We start from the raw sequence: 22,997 nt of genomic DNA on the forward strand, positions 1-22,997 counted from the left end.
GTCACTATATGGAGGCACGAGCTTGGTGTTTCGCGGTATCTTGCATACTACTATTCATACTTTCATGAGTAGTTGGCTACTTGCTGATTTTATAGGTATTAGTCCTCTGCCATCATGCATAACACACTTCATTCATTTTTGCTCGAATTCTAGCTCCCGCCTTAATGTGATCAATTATATTAATTTTTAGTGTAGGCACATCCATGCTCTGAGGACTGTGAAATGAATGACATACAATGATACAAATCATGATAAGATCATGACATGAAGATAGCATACAATGACTAGAAGTCCTCTGTTCTTGCTTCACTTGCTTAAATTCCATAATCAAGGTTAAAGTTCCTTGTAGATTGATCAGGAATCTAAGATATTCATGATATTTTCATTAAAGTACTTTTTTCCCTATTCGCGATTGTGTGGTCATGTTGTTTATTTTTTGTATAAATTTCCTTGTAGATTGATCAGAAATCTAACATATGTCTCACTTTGTTGTTCACTTTTGTGCTAACTTTCTGAGTCGACTGTACTTGAGGCTCCTGATCACCTGATGAGTAACTTCTATTTGCATTTTGCGGACTAATATGAGAATTCTATGAAATTTGAGTTATAGTATCATCTCTGTATGTTATGCTGTTGCAAATAAATATGAAACTTATAGATTCATGGTAAATTGGTGAATTATTCTCTAATAACATTTCACTCATTTACAATCTATACATACTGAATTCTAAATGTTTTCTACAAACTAGCTCTCTCATCTCTAGTCAGACACAGAGATGCTCACACAGTCATGCAATCACATAAATAACAAAACACTGCACTTATTTTTGTCATTGTCAGTGGCATCGCCAAGCTACCTATAGTTGAGTAATCCCTTGTTACCTTCTAAGAATCAGGGCCTTGGTTGAATGCCATCTGAACTTTCGTTGTTATCGTCTCCATTCAAAATAGCATATTTTTCAACACATTTCATCATTTTCTGCCATTTTCTCTTCAGCAGATGCATCAGGTCCAGGTATCCCACCAATGGGAAGTGGTACTTGTCGGGTCAAAGAGACTCCCGGCATCAAAGCTGCACCATTTCATCAGTGATATTAAGGAACCATCTATGTGCTGACTTACTTTCAGCAGTTCAGGTTCCTCCAGCCCCAAATACGCTATATTTCCACTTCTATCATCGTCAGAGTAAAGTGCCCCTTGGTTGTCCATTTCTTCCTGTAAGCTGCTTGATCTTGCTGTTATTCCTGCAACAATTTCACCATTTTCTCTGCTCATATCTTGGTCGTTGGCTTCAATATATACATTCTTTCTGTCATGCGAGCTTTCTAAAAGACTACGTAGTTCCTGCAACTGTTGAAAATCATACTTTGGTAAACCTCATTTATTTCTATATTCTTCTGATAATAATATTAAATTTTATGCTGTTATTCATACCACAGTATTTACCCACTGTTGTTGCAGTATTGAAATTACATCATATCAATTCATATTCCAACTGATCAGAAACTGATTAATTCTGTGTTTACAATATAACTAAATGCAAGAAATTCAAAAATAAGTCGCATTGACTTTAAATTTTAATCAGAAGAGCATTTTATGGAATAAATGGAGCTAGTCTGTTTGAAGCAAGTTTTCACAAAAAGAACAGAATATATGCTAATATCTCTTTCAAGAATTTCTAATCTATTAATCTACCTAGTAATATGTATAATTGATCCCCCAATCCTAAGCAGCAGCAGCTTAAAATGGCCGTGTGAGACGTTCATCATTAGTAGTTATTGATCAAAACACCATCATGCTCAAGCTCAAGAACATCAGAGGACATGCAACGTTAACTCTGAACGATAAAGCATTCATTTTCAGAGGAAGTTTCATCAATGCATGGCTGTTGTAGAGATTTCAGACTGAAGACTACAGACCAGATGAGCGATTTGCGTATTCTTGTACCAGTGCTGCGAATATTGATGGCCTATCGAGTAACCTTGCTGGTGAATCGAATTCTTTTGCTAATCCTGTCAGACATAATTTATTTTTCAGTTATGATATTGTTTGAGCATAATTAATGGTAGTAAGGTACTATTTTAGTCAAATGAGCTTAGAATCTTTACCTGCATCTACCACAAGAACTCTATCACAGTCCATAACTGTTGGTATCCTGTGAGCAATGCTGATGATTGTACAGTCCGCAAAGTCTTCCCTGATGATCCTTTGAATCACAGCATCAGTTTGAGAATCTACAGAAGCAGTTGCCTCATCCATAAACAAAAGCCGGCTTTTCTTCAACATCACACGACCTAGGCATAGAAGTTGCCTTTGCCCTACACTCCAGTTGTCTCCATTATCGGCCACTGTTACATTAGCCAAAAAAAAAATTACATTATTTACTTACCAGTTAAATTTTGCTATGAATGAAAAAGTTTCTTGATATAAATGTTATCATAACACTATACCTGGAGCTTCAAGTTTTTCGGGTTTGGAAGCCACTACATCTTTAAGTTGGCAACGTTCAAGGCTCTGTGAATTAGATAGCGAAACAAAAGTCAGCAAGATTCTAAGGAAGTAAGGAACATTTCTTTAGAGCATCAGTTAGTTGATCTTACCTTCCAGATCTCTTCCTCTGAATATTGACCAATGGGGTCGATGTTGCTCCTCACAGTCCCCTCAAAAAGAACAGGTTCTTGAGGTATGATCCCAAATCGAGACCTAAGATCATGAAGGCCTAATGTCGAAATGTCAATACCATCGATGATAATTTTCCCGGCTGAGGGCTCAACAAGCCTAAAGAACACTTGAATAAGAGTTGATTTTCCACTTCCTGTTCGCCCAACAATGCCTATTTTCTCTCCTCCTCTAATGTTTAATGTTATTCCCTTCAGTACAAGAGGAGTGTTGGACCTATATCTGACCTGTAAACATATTTTACTGTCGATTAGAAGAAAGTAAAGGAGCATCAAGGTCAAGGTACAATTTGTATGTAGCTTAAAGATACAAAACACGAGCATGTGAACTAGCTGACCTGCAAGTCCTTGAGTTCAACATTTCCTTGAGATGGCCAATTTGGAGGAGGAAGGCGGTCCTTGATTTTCCATTCAGCTTCAGATGGGATTTCGGTGAATTGCTTAATTCTCTCAACAGAAACCATTCTATTTTCTACAAAGCAGCTGGTGTACATAGCCCAGAACAGTACAGAGTTGAGGGACAGTCCATACGATAGTGACAAACCAACATTCTCTGAAAAGCACGATTAGAGTTCAGCATCCCTATTTAGATTATGCATGGATTTCACCAAGAAAAAAAGTGGGCAAATGTGCCACTGAAGCTAGAAATTACCTGGTCGAATGATACTACTAGGCAACAGGATCATACATAAGGCTGATGAGCACAAGAGCAAGCTCCCGAGCAGTTCCAAACGGAAGCCTAACCATTCATTTGATCCATTGTTGTGAAAATCCATGCGCAAGTTTGCATTCACCCGGTTCACATTTTCTTGAATAAATCTATCCTGCTTTCTGAAGCAACGTATTGTCATGAAGCCAGAAATACTTTCTGAGAAGTGATGGATGACTGGTGCTTTAGTGATTGAATCAAGGCGAGTTAATTCACGTGAGGTTGCAAGATAATATCCCTGCAAATTAAACACATATTTTCAGTACAGTATACAATGTTACAAGGCTAGTAAGCAAGGTCAAGTAAGCAAGCTTTGGCCAACCAAGTCAAACATGTGGTAAGTCCTCTGGTATTGAAAAAGAGTGAGTTAGCCATTCTCATATTTTAATTAAAGGTTCATATATCCTGCTACCATTGTTTTGAGACTTCTGACCATTACTTACAACCTTTCTTAATTTTTTGCTTCCAAAAATACAATATAAAGATCAAAAGAGAGGCCAGTACTCTTACCCTGTACCACAAATTCAGCCACCCTAGCGGAATCAAGAGGAACACTGTTGGCCAGGCGTACTGACAAGTGATAATGATGATGCTAAGCAGTGTTATGTACATTGCAATTGTAAGGTTCAAAACAAAAGGCACTAAGATGTCAACATTGGTCTGATCGCTGGATGCCTGAAAGCAATGAGAAGTTCCAATCAGTACTAGTATTACGCTACTTGGCAGTTGGCATAGAGGAAAATATGAAAACAAAAAGTAAGGACAGTTGAGCTATCTGAATGTTATATAAATGACTTATGGAAAAAGAAAAGGATATGAGGAAAAAAAACTAAAACAAAACTCACCCGACTTAGAATTCTTCCTGAAGGAGTAGTATCGAAAAATGACATGGGAGCATGAAGAATACTGTGGAGAATCCGAGAGAAGAAAATCTGGGCTGTCTTCAGCCCAAACAAAGTGATAAAGAAGGATCTTACTAGGACTAATACAACAGAAACCAGGGCAATGATAGTATAGATACTAATAAAGAAAGAAGGGTCGAAGTAAGAAGCATGCTTTTCAGAAGTTTCATAAGCCAGCCAGTAGTCACCAGCCATCACAGTAGCTTGCCACGACAAAGAACACACCAAAGCCGCAACTACACCCCACCATCCAAAAGCCTCAGTGCAGTAATCCTTGTACACACGTAAGCTGACTTTCCCAGTCTCTCTTTCCTCCTCTTTGATGAGCATAGCATTTCCCTTTTCTGATTTCTGTGCTGCATCTGACTTAGATCTTTGCAAAGAACTGCTCACGCCATTACCTTCGCCGTGAGTAGGTAATTCTCTAGGAGATTTCTGCTGTGTAGAGTCTTCGGAAAGCTCAGTGTTAGTGCCTGCTTCAACAAGTTCCATAGATGTATCATGGGCAGCTACAAGTGCATTAAAATCTGTGCCTGCTTCTAGAAGTTTGTCGTATTTCCCTGCTTGCACAATCATACCGTCTCTCATGACCTGGTCAGGCAACAAATTTGTCATTAAAAATTTGATAGAGCTATAATATGGAGCATTGCAGACACCAGAAAATTTGATGCAGGAAAATGGCTCACCATGATGAGGTCAACGTTATGCAAGAAGTCCACTTGATGAGTCACAAGTAGGATTGTTTTATCCTTCAGAGCTCCTCTTACACATTCCTGCAGTAGATCAACAGAAAAAAAATCAGAATCGTAGTGAAGAGCCGACATCAGTTGTTTTTGAAGACACGTTGAGTAAAGCAACAACAGCTCAATTATATACTGGTCTACAAGTTTTACTACAAGACTCCATTTCAGATAGTTTCAAACCTTGTACTCGGACTTGACTTTACAATTAACCTCGAATGATAATGTAGGAAACAAACACACTTGAAGAAGGAAAAAAAAAATATCAAAGTCAAACTATCACTAACCTTAAATATGTCTGATCCAGTATGAGCATCAACAGCACTAAAGACATCATCAAGAAGATAAATATCACAGTCCTGATAGACAGCTCTAGCAAGTTGTATCCGTTGCTTCTGACCACCACTGAGATTGATGCCACGTTCTCCAATCTCAGTCTGATCCCCAAATTCCATCATTTCCATATCCTTCTGTAAGCAGCAAACTCTCAGAACTTCTTTGTATTTCTCTCTGTCCATAGGTAAACCGAACAGGATGTTTTCCTCAATGGTTCCGTTCTGTATCCAAGATGTCTGTGCTACATAAGCTGTAGTCCCACAAACTCTTACCTGCAGCAGGGAAATACAATTATACCATATTGTCCGAGTAACTACATAATGCAGTGCTTTAGCTAATGTATACAGAAAGTAAAGCTAAAAAAATCTCAAAGCGTCAATAAAAGACACATAAATGCTTAACAAGCAATGCAAGAAGAAAAAGAAAAGATTAGTGAATATACCTTTCCACTTATTTTGTGCATCTCACCGAGAATTGAGGCAAGCAAAGATGACTTCCCTGAACCGACAGTGCCAACAATAGCAGCAAGCTGTCCTTTCTTTATGTCTAAATTTATATCTTTCAGTGACTCCTCTCCACCTTCATCATCCCAGCTAAATACACCATCTTCAACCTGTATGGCTGTAACACCATCACAACCCTCAACTCGCTCCACCAACTCATCTGCAAGTTCCCTACTCATCATAAAATCATCAAGCCTTCTGAGTGAAATCATAGCCTGTGAAATTGAAATCATAGACTGAGGGAATGTCCTGATTGGTTCTTGCAACATCTTAAAGATCGTTGTAGTGGTGAAAACTTTCCCTGCATCAAGCGGGATTCCCAAAAGGATGCAGCTACCAAATGTAAGGCTGGATATCAAAACAGGCGTGGACCACATCACCACAATATTGCCTGCTATAGAGTAAAGGAACTTAGCTAGCCAACCATACTCAGCATCTCGAAATGATTGGATCCTGTGGTTGAAGTGCTCTTCCCAAGCTTGAAACTTGATCACTCGCATGTAGTTAAGCATCTCATTTGTAGCCTTCATTCTAGAGTCACGATTCTTCATCAAATTGAACTGAAACCTGTTGTTCCTCTTTGTACCAAAGAAAACAAACAGTAAAACTCCAATGATTCCAATGAATGCAGTGACCATAGCTAAACCGACATAGTTGTAGAGAAGAGCTAACGCCACAGAAAGTTGCAAAGGCATCAACCAAACAGCATGAAGCTGCAGCATCATATCAGAGAGTTGCTGAGCATCAACAGCCATATAATTCACAATTTGTCCAACTCCATGAGCCTGCCTAGCCGAGCATGTCAACCTTAGCCCTTTCTTATACAAGTTAGTGATCAGGGTTGACCGAATTAACATCCCAAGCTTCTGAGAATTGAAGTTGAATTGATGTGAAGTCAATACCTCAACCGACTTAGCAACAAGAAGAATGAGGACCAGGTAATACCCTTCATTGGGAGAGCTACCCACACCCGAAGTAAAATCAACAAACTTCTGAACAAGAACAGGACCAACATACATGACACAAACTCGAATAACTGCTAAGAAAGCTGTAAATGCAACTTCCTTCCAGAAACACCTTAAAAGGGTAGTCCTAACCGGGTTCTTGCACTTTTCATGTGGCTTAGGATACTTGGATTCAAAGAGGTCAGACATAAGCTCAGCTCTATGCTGTGGTGAAAGGGATGGTACATCATTCGCCGTGAGAGGTGTTTTGTATCCTTTACTAAGTAGAGGGTTCATCCAAAACCAGAAGGTCTTTGATACAAATGAAGCATTAGCAAAACCACTAACATTCGGTTTCTCCAAAAGTGGTTCACTCAATGAAATTCCATTATTCTCTACTGTCTCATGTCCTGCTACCATTATTCCTGTTGACCCTCTAATCCCAACCACAAGAAGAACAATGGCAAGAGAGAAAGAGACAAAGGAAACTACATCCTCCAACCTCAAATAATCAAATCCAACATCTCCATTGTAAGAAATTACACGGATCAAACTCGAAGCAACAAACAAGGCATAGATTATAAAGCTAGCAACCCAATATACTCGAAGCAAGAATGGGTGCTTAGAAGCCTCAAACTTCTTCTCATGAGCAATCAAGATCACTATTGCAACATAAGTCAATACTTGAACAATCCCAAATGTTTTATCCACAATGTTCCAAGACAAATCATGACTTTTACTACCAAAAGCTATGATAGCAACAAGTAAATAAGCAAATGCTAACAAAGTTGTTACAATGATGGATAGTTTATACCAAACATTTGTCTGAACACGAGCTCGATTCGTAGTTGTGGAGTTCTTCCTAATGTTCGAGTCATGGCGATTTCCTAAGACAACCTTATAGATGAAATTGTACAAGAAAACACCAAAGAGGATAACCAAGAAGATAACATCAACAGAAGAAAACAGAACTCTTTGAGGACATGGAGAAAGTAATATGAATTTAACCCATTGTAACAATGATTGTGATGAAGGATTTGAGCATGAAAGATTAGTAATCCAAGAATTGGAAGACATCTTTAATGTCCTACACAAAGTTGCTAACTTTCAATACTTTTCATGTATCAATGCTTGAGTTCAACTTCCTGTGAAAAAAGTTTAGGAAAATAATTATGAACAAAACCAAATAAATTAACAAAATCTCATATAACTAAATTCAAAAGATTTCCATGTTATGAGGCAAAAGGGTGCCAACTTTTAGGCAATTAGCTAAAATTGTGATAGTATATATCATACAAGCTAAGCATTAAACATATAGTAACAAAGTTGATTTATTTGATACCAGAAAATATTAAAAGCATTCCCTTCAAAAAAAAATAAAAAAAAATAAAAAAAATAAAAAAAATAAAATAAAAATTAAAAGCATCATTACTTGCATTAAAGTTGAATTTTTTTGTAATGTGGGTGTCCTACAAATCTAGTGAATTAGGCTGGAAAAGAAGAAAAGCTTGTCACCAAAATATAGCTTTTTTCCTGCTCACTTTGATTATCTCATTAAAAAGTACGGGGGTCATAAATCATAATGATGTCAAAAAATAAAATAAAATAAAATAAATAAAAAAAAAGGGCTACCTAACAACTTTTTTTGGAGATACAACATGTACTTGCCCCCTTTAGCTACTACTTGCACTATATATGAACATATAATTTGGCAATTAATAAAGACATGATTGAATGAAAATGATGTATGCAATAAATAGTGACCAAAATACATGTGGATGAAATCTAGCTGTAGATAATGACCCTCAAGACTATTCCATTACACTAGCTGTAGATAAGAGGAAGTATAGAGTTTTTCAAACCCCGCGAACTCGGCGAGGTAGCAAGTTTTAGGTGAAACAAACTTACACTTCGTAATAATTTAACATTCGGGACATTACTTAAAAAAAGGACCGTTAAAAGAAACTCTAGGAAAAATACTCTGTACGTATTGTAAGTTCGGCTTATACAAAACTTTGTCATACCGACCTCTATGAAGAGAATGAAGGATAAAAACTTAAGAAATTCTGAAAGGGAAATTGCATAGCAATTAATAGATTTCCCAACAAAAGAGAGGACAAAATCAAGAGCAGGAGATAAGGTTTCCAAACTTAGCTTAATCGATGAAACAGAAAATTAATTGAGCTGAATCAATGGTGGTTAAAATCATCATTTCATAATCCCAAACCATCTTACGTATGAGAGAATATTTTTAAAAAGGTTGGAAAATATTCCAAAATTAGTAATAAAAAATATAGAGGCACTAAAAAAAGTACTGCTATTGAGAACAATGTTAAAACATCAAATAATTTACCGTATTTGTAAAAATGATATAAAGCTGACACATTTTTTAAAAAAAATGTATTGATACGAAACTACAAGTTTTATCTTTGTATTCTTGTATAAAAACTACTGTAAAAACAATTAGTACTCCTATAAGGTAGGTGGAACTAAACTATTCGTACAAGTAACTTCATTCGGCCTGATTTAGTTTACTCAAAGTTATTGGATCAAATTCTATTAGAGGCTCTAAAAATTAAAACACGACTCTTGTACAAGGTGATTTAACGTGTGCCTAAAAAAAAAAAAAAAAAAAAAAGAGTGTTTTAACGTGTACCTATCTCACAAGGACATAATGACAAAATTCATAAAATAGAAACAGAAGTAATGACAAAATGCAGAAACAAACCTTAGTTTAAATACTAGGCAGATAGAAATGGTGGATCCAAGAAAAGACAGAGAGATGGAGAAAATATAATTGTTAAGGTCTGACTACAATTAATAGAAGGTACTGACGTACTGTCTATAATTAATTAAATTAATGTGCGATAGACGTGGTCAAATTTTAAATCGCTAGTGATGTTTGGACAACAATTAAAAGGACTAGTCATAAAGTTAACCTATTAGTCTATTACTAGTAGTAATTTAGAAGGTGTTGCTAACTACTAAGTACTAACTAGTGGTGTCGTGGTAGGTTCTTCTAGAATGCCTTTTTTTTTTTTTTTTATAGAAAAATGAGTATAAAATAACAAATTATGTGTTTTACTAATCTACCTTAGCTTGTCTTTGATTCTTGATTGGAATAGAAGGGTTCGTTTGTTCTTTTGTTGTTTTCTAGCTTAATTATATGGGACAAACTTTAAGAGACGGATACATGTAAAGTTACAACTTTACTCTACCAGAAACTTTGAACATTGTTGCATTGTGGTATTTGTGTCAGTGATGTTGAGGGTTGTAGGGGTGACCGTGGTTCTGCCGGTAGTGTATGTGTGGTTGATACCGATGAGGTCGACCCCAATTTGATTGTTGAGATAAGATGGTGGAGTAGCTAGTTAATTGCATGAGTAATATTGATACAAGAGGGGGAAAAAAAATAATTACAATTACATAAAACTTAATTCATGTACCTATTACCTATATGTTTCTTCCAAATATTAACGGTGAAAGTTCTTCGTAGAACAAAAATGACGAAAGCTTAAGAGGTGATAAAGACTACCAACAACCACTATTTTATAATTTTACATTTGAAGACAACCACCAATAAAAAATATATTGTCTAAATCGCCTAATATAATAATCATTATCAATTACCAAATTTGAGCCAAGATTTGATTAGTGTGTCCTATTTTTGCCGTTTTTTTTTTTTTTTTTTTTTTTAATAATTAATAAGGGTGTGTGCTTTTATAATTTATCTGAACGTATTATTCTTATTTTTATTTTTTTTAGAAAAGTATTATACCTAAAATAAGTGAGCATAACTTGTCCTAATTCTCTCTCTTTTTTTTTTTTAATCTTTTACTAATCATTTTTTTTCATAAATCTTTTACTCATCATTATTTAGCCTTTTTATTTAATTATAATTTTCTATCCACATCTAAGATTGATAGCTTTATGCGTCAATTTTTTGGTTTAAAAAATAATTTTCTATCAAATTAGTTTATTAGGAAAAAAAAAATAGTTGAATAACTGAGAGGCTAAACGGGTAGCCAAATCATTTTGGTCAAAACACATGGAGTTATTTAATAGTGGTAGCTTACTAAAAACAACAAAACTTTTACTAGGAAAATAAATCGTAAATTTTAAAGGTGACTGTAATTTGACAAATGACAATTTTCAAAAATGATTGCTATAGAGTTTAGAGTGATTAGAGTCCTCTACTACTATACTTTATCTACTTCACCAAAGAACTTTTTGATAAACATGGACTACAAGTATACAACTCTACCAGTGCTACTTGCACTCTTGACATAGAAACCGTAATTTATGCTCGTCAATGTAAAATATAAAATATTTATATCTCGATTTGTTTCAAATTAATCTAATAATAATTACTTTTATTGTAATTATCATATACCGAGTAGATGGGAAAAAAAAAAAAAATTCAAAGTGTAACACAATATTAGTGTAATGAAATAATCGAACAAGCCCCAATTTATCTTGTACCCCTATCAAATGTATAAAACCAATAACATAACACATTTTTTAATTGTAATTAATGATTTTACTAATGTTGTACATTAAACTAACGATATATAATCGTATAAACTTAAACCTTGTACCGTATATTGTTAATCTAGTCAAGAATAGGGACAAAAAATCACGTGGATGAATTCTAGCAGTAATATTGACCTTACCCACGATTTCCTAGGGCCTCGACCAATCAAATCAAACTAAATCAAATTATGATTAACAAAATCCAGTAAACATAATTGCAGTACTATATTACAAGTACCTTTTTTAATTCTTTCAAAAAAGAAAAAAACAAAATACATTTTTTTTTTAAATACGGGATTAGTGAGAGATCCGATGAAAGATTCTATGTCTTCATTCTTACAATAAAATCCCTCAAAACAACATTAAAAATAAATTATTACTCGTATTACTTTTATTACTCGTATTATGCCTAATCGCCCCACATATATATTCACGAATTCTACCGCCAAAAGAAGAATTAAATCAAAGCAAATAAATTTATACATAAAAGTATACACAAGTAATTCGTTTACTAAAAAAAAAAGGGTACTGTATATATATTTGTATAAAATTCAAAATTTATACACTTTTTTTAAGTGGTGCAAGGTGTGCAAAATTTTTAAGATTGTATTTTTAGAAAAATGAATTAAATAAGTAACTAAAACATAAAAAATTATTCATATTCATATTAAGCATAGACATGTAGTAGGGAGAGTGAGGGATAGCTCAAGTGGTTAGAGCTTCCCTCTCGGTTTCAGGGAATCCTGGGATCGATTCTCACCCCTGCCCTCATGGCTCCCTAAACAAAAAAAAAAATAAAAAAAATAAAAAAATAAGCATAGACGTGTAGTAAAGCATTAATAAAATCCATCGACGCGTGATATATAAACCGAATGCAAAAAAAATCATATATTCATATCATCATACCAACCTATAAAAATATAAGCAAATATGCTTAAAATTTGATAAATGGAGTAAAATAAAATGTCAAAATCAAACCTAATACATAGAAATGAAGAGAAATAATAATGAGAAAATGACTAACCTTGATTAAGTGAAGCAATTGCAAGCAAAAAAAACTCGTGTTTTGCAAGTGTTAAAGAGATTAATGAATGAAAGGAGAGAGAAGAGAGAAGAGAAAGAAGAAGAGGTGGAGAAAGAAGGCTTAAATAAATTTATAAAAATGTGAACATATAATAATAAATATAAAAAGATGGACTGATTTTTGATTTAAAGGGTTGCAATATTAGAAGTGTAGCGACGTGGTCAAATTTTTATGGCTCAAGGTGTTGTTGTCTGGACGACAGCAATGAAAAGAGAAGACTTCTTTTTTTTTTTTTTTTTTAATTTGCTTTGTTTAATTATTATAAGATGCAAAGGGTGGTCAGTAATCTCTTTTTATACTGTGTGAGTGTGTGTATATCATTTCAACAGAATTGTCTAAATTAACTGGATATATTCATATATAAATCTAAATCACGTGTTTAGTTTTCTAACTTCTTAGTTCCTTCCTTAAGGTATACTAGACTTTTTAAGCTCAATTGTTACTCCAATTATTACTCCCTACCCCCTTTTTTTCATTAGTGTAAGGCCCTAATCTCTTACGTTGAAATTCAGTTCAGTTCAGCTCAGTTCAGTCAATGAGAACAAGCCCTAAGTGTAACACATTCTTATTTTTTATTACTTTAAATACAATATTTTGATCAGTTGCGCTCATGACAGCAAAAATAATACGGTTAACATTTTGAAAGCTCTTGCATGAAATCGATACATTTTTGGTATAAACCCGGCTCGAAAACCGAAGCATGTAAACCGGGCCGTTTTCGTTCACTAAGCAAGTCATAACAAGCTAAGGACCATTTTAGGAAGGATACCCCATAATTGGAGTTGCCTTAAGCTAATAAAAAAGTTTGGAGCTTTTATTAAGAGGATCCATAGTGAGAATACTAGCATCAATTTTTTTTATTATTATTAACTTTTTTTTTCATTTTTATTTTACAATAAAATATTTTGCAGTTGACTTGGTTGACTAATGACAATAGCAAGGTTAGTTTAGTATTCAGAAGGAGACACTACAATCCCATGTCTTGGCTTTGAATCTTCAAAATATATTGACATGGTAAAACTTTCTCCAAGAATATTTTAAGGAATATTTAAAAAACAAAGGATGTGTATAATTTTATTAAACTTTATTAAAAAGTTGATTACACGTATAGGAGTCTAGATCCATTCAGGTCTCAATAGTTTTTTCTCAATAATGTGTACATTTTAAATATCAAATTCTAATAATTTTACCAAGCACCCGATTAATTATTTACATGTTAAAATTTCATTGAAAACACCAAAAACAAACAACTACAAAGACATAAAAATAAAAACAAAATAAAAAATAAACAAACAAAACAAAACAAAAAGAATATTAATTAATGTTGGAACAAGGTAAAATCAATCTCATGCGACGCTTGTACAACCTTTGTCCAACCCTGCGGAATAGTAATGAAATGTTTGCTATGAAGACGAAGCAAGGGGCAAATCAAAGAAAGTATTGTACATATTTTATATTTTATTAAGAGTTATATTGAAAAGGCAATTAATTTATTCTTTTATTCTTGACGTATAAAAAAATACTATGTATTACGTAGAGATAAAGCGGGGATTATAGTCTTATACTCGTATGATATACAGTAACAAAATATAGCAACTTGGTACATGCCGGGGATTATAGTCTTATACTCGTATGATATACAGTAACAAAATATAGCAACTTGGTACATGCCAAGATGTTACGACAATTTTTTTTTTTTTTTTCAAACAAAGATGAAAAAATGGGCAACCGTTGTTGAGAAAAATGCGTCACGAGTGAGGTCACGTGATACTGATTAGTGATTACTACTAGAATAAATGAACAATTTTTGTATAAATCCTGAAATTCGGTATATTTTGTAATTTTCGTGGCCAGAGATTTTTATATGTGGAGACCACGATTTTTAATTACGTAGTACAAATGATGTGAGTAGTAAACGACGTTTTTTGCATTATTTACAAGTAGAAAATGCCACTAAAAATTATGGAATATTTTGTCAGCCTTTTAGAAACTTTTAATGTAAGTTTTTTGTGGGACTTTGATCTATACTGCTGCATGATTAATAATTCATATACCAAATCTTATCTTCATGTTTTTCTCCTCGAGAAGTTGAATATTCCACTAGTATAGAATATAGAATGTTGTTCTTTTTCTGTTTTTTAGATGACACACATTTAAAGTTAAATTATAATAGTACTATTTATAAGTTATAAAGGAGTGTCAATCAAATTTTGTAATTCTTGATTATTGATGTTTGACAATATTATTCATTAAAATTATACGAGTATATCAACAAACAATTACAAAAATTTAAAGATTTAATTTTAAGAAAAACAGGAATGATTGAAAATATTTGTTGAGCCAATGAGAAAACCCACATGTAAGTGGTCAAGAAGAAACTTGTGTCCACTTTATAAGACTAAGAGTTTGTATTGGGATAGAAAGAAGAAACTTGTGTCCACTTTATAAGAGAGTAAAGAGCACAACTACTCCCTAAATTTAGCCAAAAGTTGCAGTTAGCTCACTGAACTTTCAAAAGTTGCAAGTTACTCACTATAACCTCTTGTGACCTTCATTTACAGGTTAATTGGTAGAATTTCCTAAACTTTTTGACATAAAAGTTAGTGCACACCCTAAACTTTCATATAACTCCCTAAACTTCCTCACATAATTTTTAATCAACTAGCCATTCAATTAAAAAAATTATTAAACAAAAAAAATTCTAATAACAGCTATATATACTCCAATGCATTTTCGATACTATGTTATTATTTTGTAAATTAGAAAGTAAAGAAAAAAAGAAATTGAATTATTCTGTAAAAATGAAAAAAAATGGCTACTATAGCAAAGTCTTTTTTTTTTTTTTGAATAAATAGCTAATTCTAATTTGTCTTCCTTAAATAATTATTTTCATTCTGCTTTAACTCTTGTAAAAAAAAAAAAAAAAAAAAAAAAAAAAAAAAAAAACCTTAATATAATACGAAGTACGTGACAAAATATTGGCTATTTAAATAATTTAATTTTCTTCAAAAAAAAAAATTATATAATTTAATTCCATAATTTAACTAGCTAAAGTATTGGTTTGGAAGGAAGTTATTTATTTATTTGTTTTTATTCATCTCTTTGAATTGGTTTAGTTCAATTTTTTTTTTTTTTTTTTTTTTGTTTTTTTTTTTAATTTTCTGTTTTTGGGCTTTTTAGTTAAAAAACTTTATAGCCACGTACTAATCTAAGTAAACAATATCACAAAAAATTCTAAACTTTCTTCTAGATCATGATTGTATCACAAAAAATTGGAATATTAAGTAGTTTTTTTTTTTTTTTTAATTTTTTTAATTATTAATTTTTTTTTTATCAACACAAGCAGCTACAAATTCTTATGACAATGAGGGATTTCTTTAAGGAGACGATAAGGGATTTTTAGTACTATGTTCTCAGTTAAAGTCTGCTAATTATAAATTTTGTTGAGTTTAATGTGTATAATAAATCAAACATTCAAACTAATAACTACTTGTATGTGATATATAATGGCACACTATTTTTGAAGAGCAATCTGATTCTTGATTGTTTGATTTGGTAAGCCATTCTTTCTACTCTGATGATAATGTATATGGATCATCTAATAAAAAAAATAAAAAATAAAAAAAACTGAACCAAATTAATTCAAAGGAAAAGATAAATAAATAATTTACGTCCAAGTCAAAAATATAGTTAGTTTTAGAATTTAAATTTAGAGTTCCCGACCATTGGCTTTCATATGTATGATTAGATTGTTTTTATTTGTTAAATTAAATAATTTTTTTTAAAAAAACCAAAGTTTAAGGAGTTACCTATTAGTACAATAGTTTAGGCAAAGTTTAGGGAGTTTCTGCTATATCAGGTTACTACCTAAAAAATGACCTCTAACCACCTGAGTAGCGAGTAACTTGTAACTTTTAAGAATTTAGTGAGTAAATTACAACTTTTGGCTAAGTTTAGGGAGTAGTTGTATGCTTTACTCCTTTTATAATGGACTACTCCACTCATTGCCATATGATTTTGAGGTGGAATCTCTTTGGTCGTATAAAGTGGACAGTTGTGATGGGTGTAACTCTGGCCTGTTTATCAATATTATTGATTAAAATTATGAATTAATAAACATTTAAAAAAATTTAAAGATTTTTTTTTGTTTAATAAAAGCGAGAATGATTGAAAATATTATTAATTAAAATTATGTATCAACAAACATTTTAAAAAAAAAAAAAATTATAGATTTGTTTCATTATAAGAAAAACGGAGGAAGCATCATCCTTTGAAAGTTTTCATTGAGGAAAAAGTTGCTATACCTTGATTTTCAAGCAAGATTGATGGATGATTAATTGACTTGAAAGATAGAGCTCCCTAGTCAATTCATACTCCACTAGTCCACTCTATCCCTCACCAATTGTGTTTTATAGACGTAGAGCTTGCATTAGGTAAGCATATAAGGTTAATTAACCTCACTAAAATCACTCGTCGATCGGTGTAATTAATGTTAATTTTAATTTAATGTTTCTACTTTTAATCGGCTTATCTAACGCTTCCGGAGCGTTTGTTAGCTTTTTCCTATTATTATTATTATTATTATTATTATTATTTGTTAAAAAAACGTGTAATTGCCCCTTCCCTACTACGTGCACTAGACAGGAACAGTTTAGCAATATTAGTGAAAATGGTAGAATAATGAAAATGATGTGTCATAAAGAGTGAACAAAATACATGTGGCCAATGTGGATGAAATCTAGCAATAAAATCGACCTCACCTACGGAAATTAATTTATTCAAACGATAACCAATTTAACAATTATGAAGGGAGGTTGTTAACCTTAGAACATAATTAGTACTCCCTCTATCCCTTAATACAATGCCTTTTTTGAGTATTTATTCTTCACATAATAAAGAAAAAGAGTCATTGTATTAAGGGACGGAGGGAGTAATACTCTAAGTAGATCGAGAGAATAGTTAATTAGTTGTACTGTTAACTTTAGACCCTCTCTAATGGTGAGACTCAAGTAAGTATTTTTAGGAGAGAGAGGGTATTTTTTGCAATGTATACCAGTAAGTTGGTATCTAAACTTAGCAACTCCAAAAGAAAGTTGCTAAGATCCTCTCCAATGGTGAGACTCAAGTGAGTATTTTTAGGAGAGAGAGGGTATTTTTTTGCAATGTATACCAATAAGTTGGTATCTAAACTTAGCAACTCCAAAAAAAAAGTTGTTAAGTTTAGATACCCAACTTTGAGTCTTATTTGACAAAAAGTGTGGGCCCTTGTCAAAATTCTAATATATTTTGTAATTTATTTAAGTTTTACAATTTTTTTTATTGTTTTTTATTCTTACAATAATTGATAGGTCATAAATTGAAATTGACATTTATATATTTTAGAGAGTCTCACCATTGGAAAATTAGTCTTAACATAAGTTGCTAAATCGAGAAGTGGGTATGATCTCACCATTGGAGGTAAAAAACAACTCATTTTGTATTTCAATACTCAAAGTTGAGTCTCACCATTGGAGATGGTCTTAGAACAAAGGAATTGATCCCGTTCAAAAAAAAAAAAAAAAAAAGAATTGATTGAAAGTGGAGAAGTTAATTATCAACCCCAACCTTATTTAGGTCAATCAGACTCATATTAACTCAACACAAGTACAAAGAATGATGAGAGTGAGGGGACAGCTCAAGTGGTTAGAGCTTTCAACCTGATTTCAAGAGATCATGAGATTGATTTTCACCCTTGTGGCTTTCTAAACACCAAAAAAAAAGTACAAAGGATAATACAAGTAACTAGTACCAGTACTTGATGAAAAACTAAGAATAATATGTAGTGTAAGTTTGCTTTCTATAAAACTTTATTGTACATTTTCTTAAAAGTCAGTGTAGGAAAAACTGTTGACCTATAAGAAATTGTAAACAAAACAAAGGAATGAAGTAGAGACGGAATTACATGATTAACAAATAGCTCTCCAAACTAATGTGAGCTATTCTGTTGTGTCCATGCACGTACAATAAGTTATTGACTCGCTAACAATAAATTAGTCAATTTTAGAAAGATGTTCATATGAATTATTATAATCTCCATTAATCTTCCCAACAACTAAACCCCTAGTTTTTTATATTGGGTATAGGATATTATTTAGTTGTCATGTGGACCCATATATGCGTCACACAGTTCCTTTATACTATCACACAGTTCCTTTATACTATCATATTATGATCTACTCCCTCCGTTTTTAAATACTTGCTCCATTTCTCCATTTACGGAGTTTTAGGAGAAATTGAAGAAAGTAATAGGGAGATAGTGGGGTAGTTTAATAAAAAATTATAAAAAGCAAAAGTAGTGGAAGAATAGGAGGAGATAGAGTATTATGTTGGGTTCACCAAGTGTGAGAATTGAATTAAATATTATAAAAGGTTTCCAAAAAAAGGAAATGGAACATGTATTTAAAAACGGCCGGAAAAGAAAAGTGAAACAAGTATTTAAAAACGGAGGAAGTATTAGCTTAATTATTAACTATAACCAATCTCACATTTACCAATGCATTACTTTCAGCTAAACCTCTTGTGCCATTTCGTCTTTGAAAAAAGAAAAATCCCCTCTTGTGCTATCAAGAAGCCAAGTCTAGTTGAATGAATTTTGCGATTACAGTTTAACTCTAAACAATGCAAGATGCAGTAAATCTTTTAAAACTTGATGAATGACTTTATCAACTACAATTGGAAACCCACAATGTATACATAAATCTCTTAAAATATACTTCCTCTGTTTTCTTTTACTTGCAACACACCTTTTAAGCACGCAGTTTTAGGAGATGATTAGTGAGAGTAAACGAGCGATTTTATCAATATAATTTTTACACGAAGATTAGAATAGGGTTAAGTATCATTTGTAAAAATTATAATGAATAATTCATCCGTTTACATTACATAAACCCGACCTCAAAACACGTGCCACAAGACTGTGTTACAAGTAAAAAGAAATGGAGGAAGTACGTAGTATATACAATGTGATTTGTCAATACAATAATCCAAAGTTTAACTACAATGTTGTCAAATTCAACATATATTCTTGCACAAATATTTCCAAAATGTTATTTGGTTTATGTTTTAGTGTCTCCATATAAAATTAAGAATTAATTCCCTTTTATGGTATAATAAAAGAGTCAAAAGGACAATAATTTTCATTTGATCTAAGTATTTAAAGCCAATTCTTAAAACTTGCACTAACAAATCCCTACCTCCCTACTACCCTACCTTATAAAAAGTACTACCTTCGTTAACTTTTAGTATAAACTTTGGGGTATTATTTGTGAGATATATAATATTCCAAAGTTGCAACTAAAAGTTAACGGAGGTAGTATAAGAATACTTTTATGAATAGTGTGTTGTCAATTATACTCTTTAAAATTTGTATTTACATACGTACCCTCATTAATATGTACGTATAAGTTTTTTTTAATGAATAGTGTTTGGACAATTATACTCCTTTAAATGTTGATTTTTTCTTATTTACCCTCATTGATGATAATTATTTTATTTAAGTCTTAGACATGTATACCCCTAAATAATATATGTGTTTATATATTTTCTCTTATTAATGCTGCTAACAACTAAATTTATTATGTGAGGTCAAACTGAAAGAGTTTCGAATATGACTAGTTATGCGTGCGTATCGCGCGCGTTAGCTGCCCTAGTATCCATAAAATATTAAAAGCGCTACTTAATAATGGATGATTGTTTAAAAAAAAGAAAAAGAAAAAGGTGGGTAATTTATACTATGTATATTAAAAGGTATTATAAATAAGTTTAGGTGACACGTGACACCTTCCTCAATTAATCAAGTATTTCATTTTATGTGATTAAAAATATGCATCAGACAAGGTTTGAACTCAAGATCTCAAGTTTCAAAACTATATTGCTAGCCACCTTATTATATGTCATTTTAATAAAACGATGCCAAACGAACCCTAAGCTATACCATATTATATGTCATTTAATTTTATTAAAATTAATGTAATAACTCGGGACATTGCCCGATGCCTAAAAACTAATCTATACTAATATATTAAAAGACGTTTATAAAAACGTCCACGTGTCACGTAGACTCCCCTCATTAGGCCACGTCATGCACAAGGTGTTCCTAAGAACGTCCACACCACATCATGCACTTATAATAATAAAATAAATAAATAATAAAATAAAAAAAGCTCTCCACAAGATTTGCACATGCACACAACCCCTAATTCTGAAACTAATTGTATCACCACCAAGCTAAGTTATTTTTTATGTATTGTTTTGAATAAAAAATATTAATATGTAACAAATGACTATTCAATTTGAACAACAAATTTAATTACAAGAAAATTGATTTATAAATTACAATGTATATTAATGTCAACCCTATATGATAACCCATGGCATCGCCCGGGCTCAAAAACTAGCTGTTGATGAAATTGCGTCACGAGTGAGATCACATGAAATTGATTACTACTTGCAATTTACTACAACCACTCTGTGTTACAAAACGATTGATAATTTTAGTTTTTTAGCCTGTTCGTCGGTTAGTTTCTTCTTTATGTGGTTTAGTTTTTATCTATTTATTTATCTATCTATCAATTTATTTTTGTTTTCATCGTACCAATTTATGTGGAGACCATATAAATTACAAAGTACAGAACAACTCTAAATTATGAGTAAACGACGAATCTTTGTAGAATATTACAAAGCACTAAAAAATTTTAGTCCACTTTTAGAAAATTTCAATTTATTGTAAATTTTCTTGTGGAACAATACTACTCAATATAGAGTAACAAACTAACAACCATAACGTCATGTTTTGCCCCTCAAGAATTTGAATATTCGACTATAAACTATTATTAGTAGAAGTTTATATTCTTCTTCGAAATTTCATTTAGGCAATAATGGAATTCATACCTTGTTTGACAAGCACAATTCTTTGGCCTATAATATTGTGTTTGTCAAGCATCAAGAACTTGCTTTAGGTGAACATTTGATGGATGACCTTTTGCTTTATTATCATGAATTATGAATTATTAATTGTCGTAGGGTTAATTGACCCTACTTAATTATTATAATATATATTTGAATTAAAAATTATAGTAAAATAGTTAGAAAGTTAGTTACATTGTTAAGTTTAAGAAAATAGACGGATGGAGTATTAAGTTTAGTAGGTAGAACATTTTGACATGTGCTACTATTCACATATTTATGTTGATTATCTATAGTGATTGATATGTAGGACAAATTTAGTCAAGTGAGTTAAATTCGTTTTAATGTATTATTATAATGTCAACTTTTTATAATTTTTAAATAATAGTTAAAGAGATAAATGGTTGAACTTATTGCTAAACATAAATGTAAAATTGTTATTACAAGTAAATTGGAACGAGAAATAATATTAAAGAGAGAAAAAAAAATTTCTCAAGCATAAATGTTATTAATATAGTTTGTAGATACTGTATTATTTTTCAATGAAAGTGTTATGAAACCTACATCAAAAAAAAAAAAAAAAAAAAAAGAAAACTAGGTCCATATCTTAATTACATGAGCAAGATTTATTAATCTAATTTTAAAAGCAATGCCTTAAAAACACTACTCCTAATAAAACTTCTCACATTCCGACAACATAGCTTTGTGCTAAAGGAGAGTTTAATCATACACATTATTTGGTTAAGTATGACCCAAATTCCATAAGTCCAAGGTGTTAGCAACGAACAGAAAAGACAAGGCTTGTAGGTTTTTTTTCTTCTTCGACAGAAAAATCAAATTCGTTATTCTAAAAAATGGTCATATAACATCTACAAGAAAAACCTAAATTAACATATACATAGTAAACTTAATCAACCAAAGGTTCTTTCATCAAAATAACAAACATTGAATAGATCTTCCATTGTATTCTAATATTATATCTTCCTAACATGTCGATGAAATAATGCAACATTTAAAAAAAAAAAAAAAAATCTAACCTATTCGAAATTTTGTTAACCAATACAATCCCAAACAAATCTGTACGAACTGATCAATTTCAAGGCAAAACTTGAGAAACTCTTACACTTATCACACGCAATGACCCTTGGAGAGAGCAAACAACTAATGTCTCCACCAATATGGAGTCTCACCAAAATAGAGAATGGCTAAACATCTACACTTGATGAAGTAGAAAAAAAAATGACAAATGAAAAAGGGTGTAAAATATAGCCAAAAAAAAAAAAAAAAAAAAAAGAATACACACAATTATACTTCAATAATAGGAATAAGAAGATTTTTTCACTGATGTAGAATTTTTGTAAGAAATACCTCAACCTCGTTCTTGTTGTCATAGATGGATGGTTAAGACATAATATATGGGAAACATTAAACATATAAGAAACTAAAATTTTAAATATGATTTTTTTTTTTTTTTAAAAAAAAACATTTATAATACCAATCAACTCATATTACCCTTTCCCTTACTTATATAAATCTTTTCCATTCCGTTTACGGAATTTATACCAGACGTCCCCTTAGTGTTTATATGCATCATTAATGGTAGCTGCAAAACTCTATTTTTGCAC

The 22,997-nt window shown here is 32.0% G+C and overlaps 1 protein-coding gene across 3 annotated transcripts; it reads right to left on the reverse strand.

The window, feature by feature from the left end:
* Positions 1-625: 625 nt before the first annotated feature.
* On the reverse strand, positions 626-12,528 carry LOC145618704 (ABC transporter C family member 14-like). Of its 3 annotated transcripts, none has more exons than XR_014107972.1 (13): positions 12,370-12,528; positions 5,808-12,123; positions 5,317-5,637; positions 4,976-5,062; positions 4,233-4,880; positions 3,898-4,062; positions 3,331-3,625; positions 3,017-3,231; positions 2,601-2,906; positions 2,451-2,514; positions 2,109-2,348; positions 1,696-2,012; positions 626-1,350 (listed from the first exon to the last, which is right to left on the reverse strand). XR_014107972.1 is itself a non-coding variant. In XM_081673484.1 (13 exons), exons 3-13 carry the CDS (start codon positions 7,887-7,889, stop codon positions 1,912-1,914), a joined length of 4,524 nt encoding a protein of 1,507 aa, XP_081529610.1. In that variant the 5' UTR covers positions 7,890-7,957; positions 12,106-12,123; positions 12,370-12,528; the 3' UTR covers positions 1,576-1,911. The 3 variants fall into 3 exon arrangements, 2 of the variants coding, with proteins under 2 accessions (XP_081529610.1, XP_081529609.1); XM_081673484.1 differs by lacking the exon at positions 626-1,350 and having other exon boundaries at positions 1,576-2,012; positions 5,808-7,957; positions 12,106-12,123; XM_081673483.1 differs by lacking the exon at positions 626-1,350 and having other exon boundaries at positions 1,576-2,012; positions 5,808-7,957.
* Between the last annotated feature and the right edge of the window lie 10,469 nt (positions 12,529-22,997).

This window comes from Chenopodium album, chromosome 26 (genome assembly GCF_948465745.1).
Source record: "Chenopodium album chromosome 26, dcCheAlbu1.1, whole genome shotgun sequence".
NCBI classification, from domain to species: domain Eukaryota; kingdom Viridiplantae; phylum Streptophyta; class Magnoliopsida; order Caryophyllales; family Amaranthaceae; genus Chenopodium; species Chenopodium album.

Coding starts and splice junctions, on each gene's coding strand:
- LOC145618704 (XM_081673483.1), bottom strand. CDS start 7,889: ATGTCTTCCAATTCTTGGATTACTAATCTTTCATGCTCAAATCCTTCA. Junction 2,515..2,600: donor CAGAGGAAGAGATCTGGAAG/GTAAGATCAACT, acceptor TCTAATTCACAG/AGCCTTGAACGTTGCCAACT. Junction 2,349..2,450: donor CGAAAAACTTGAAGCTCCAG/GTATAGTGTTAT, acceptor CTAATGTAACAG/TGGCCGATAATGGAGACAAC.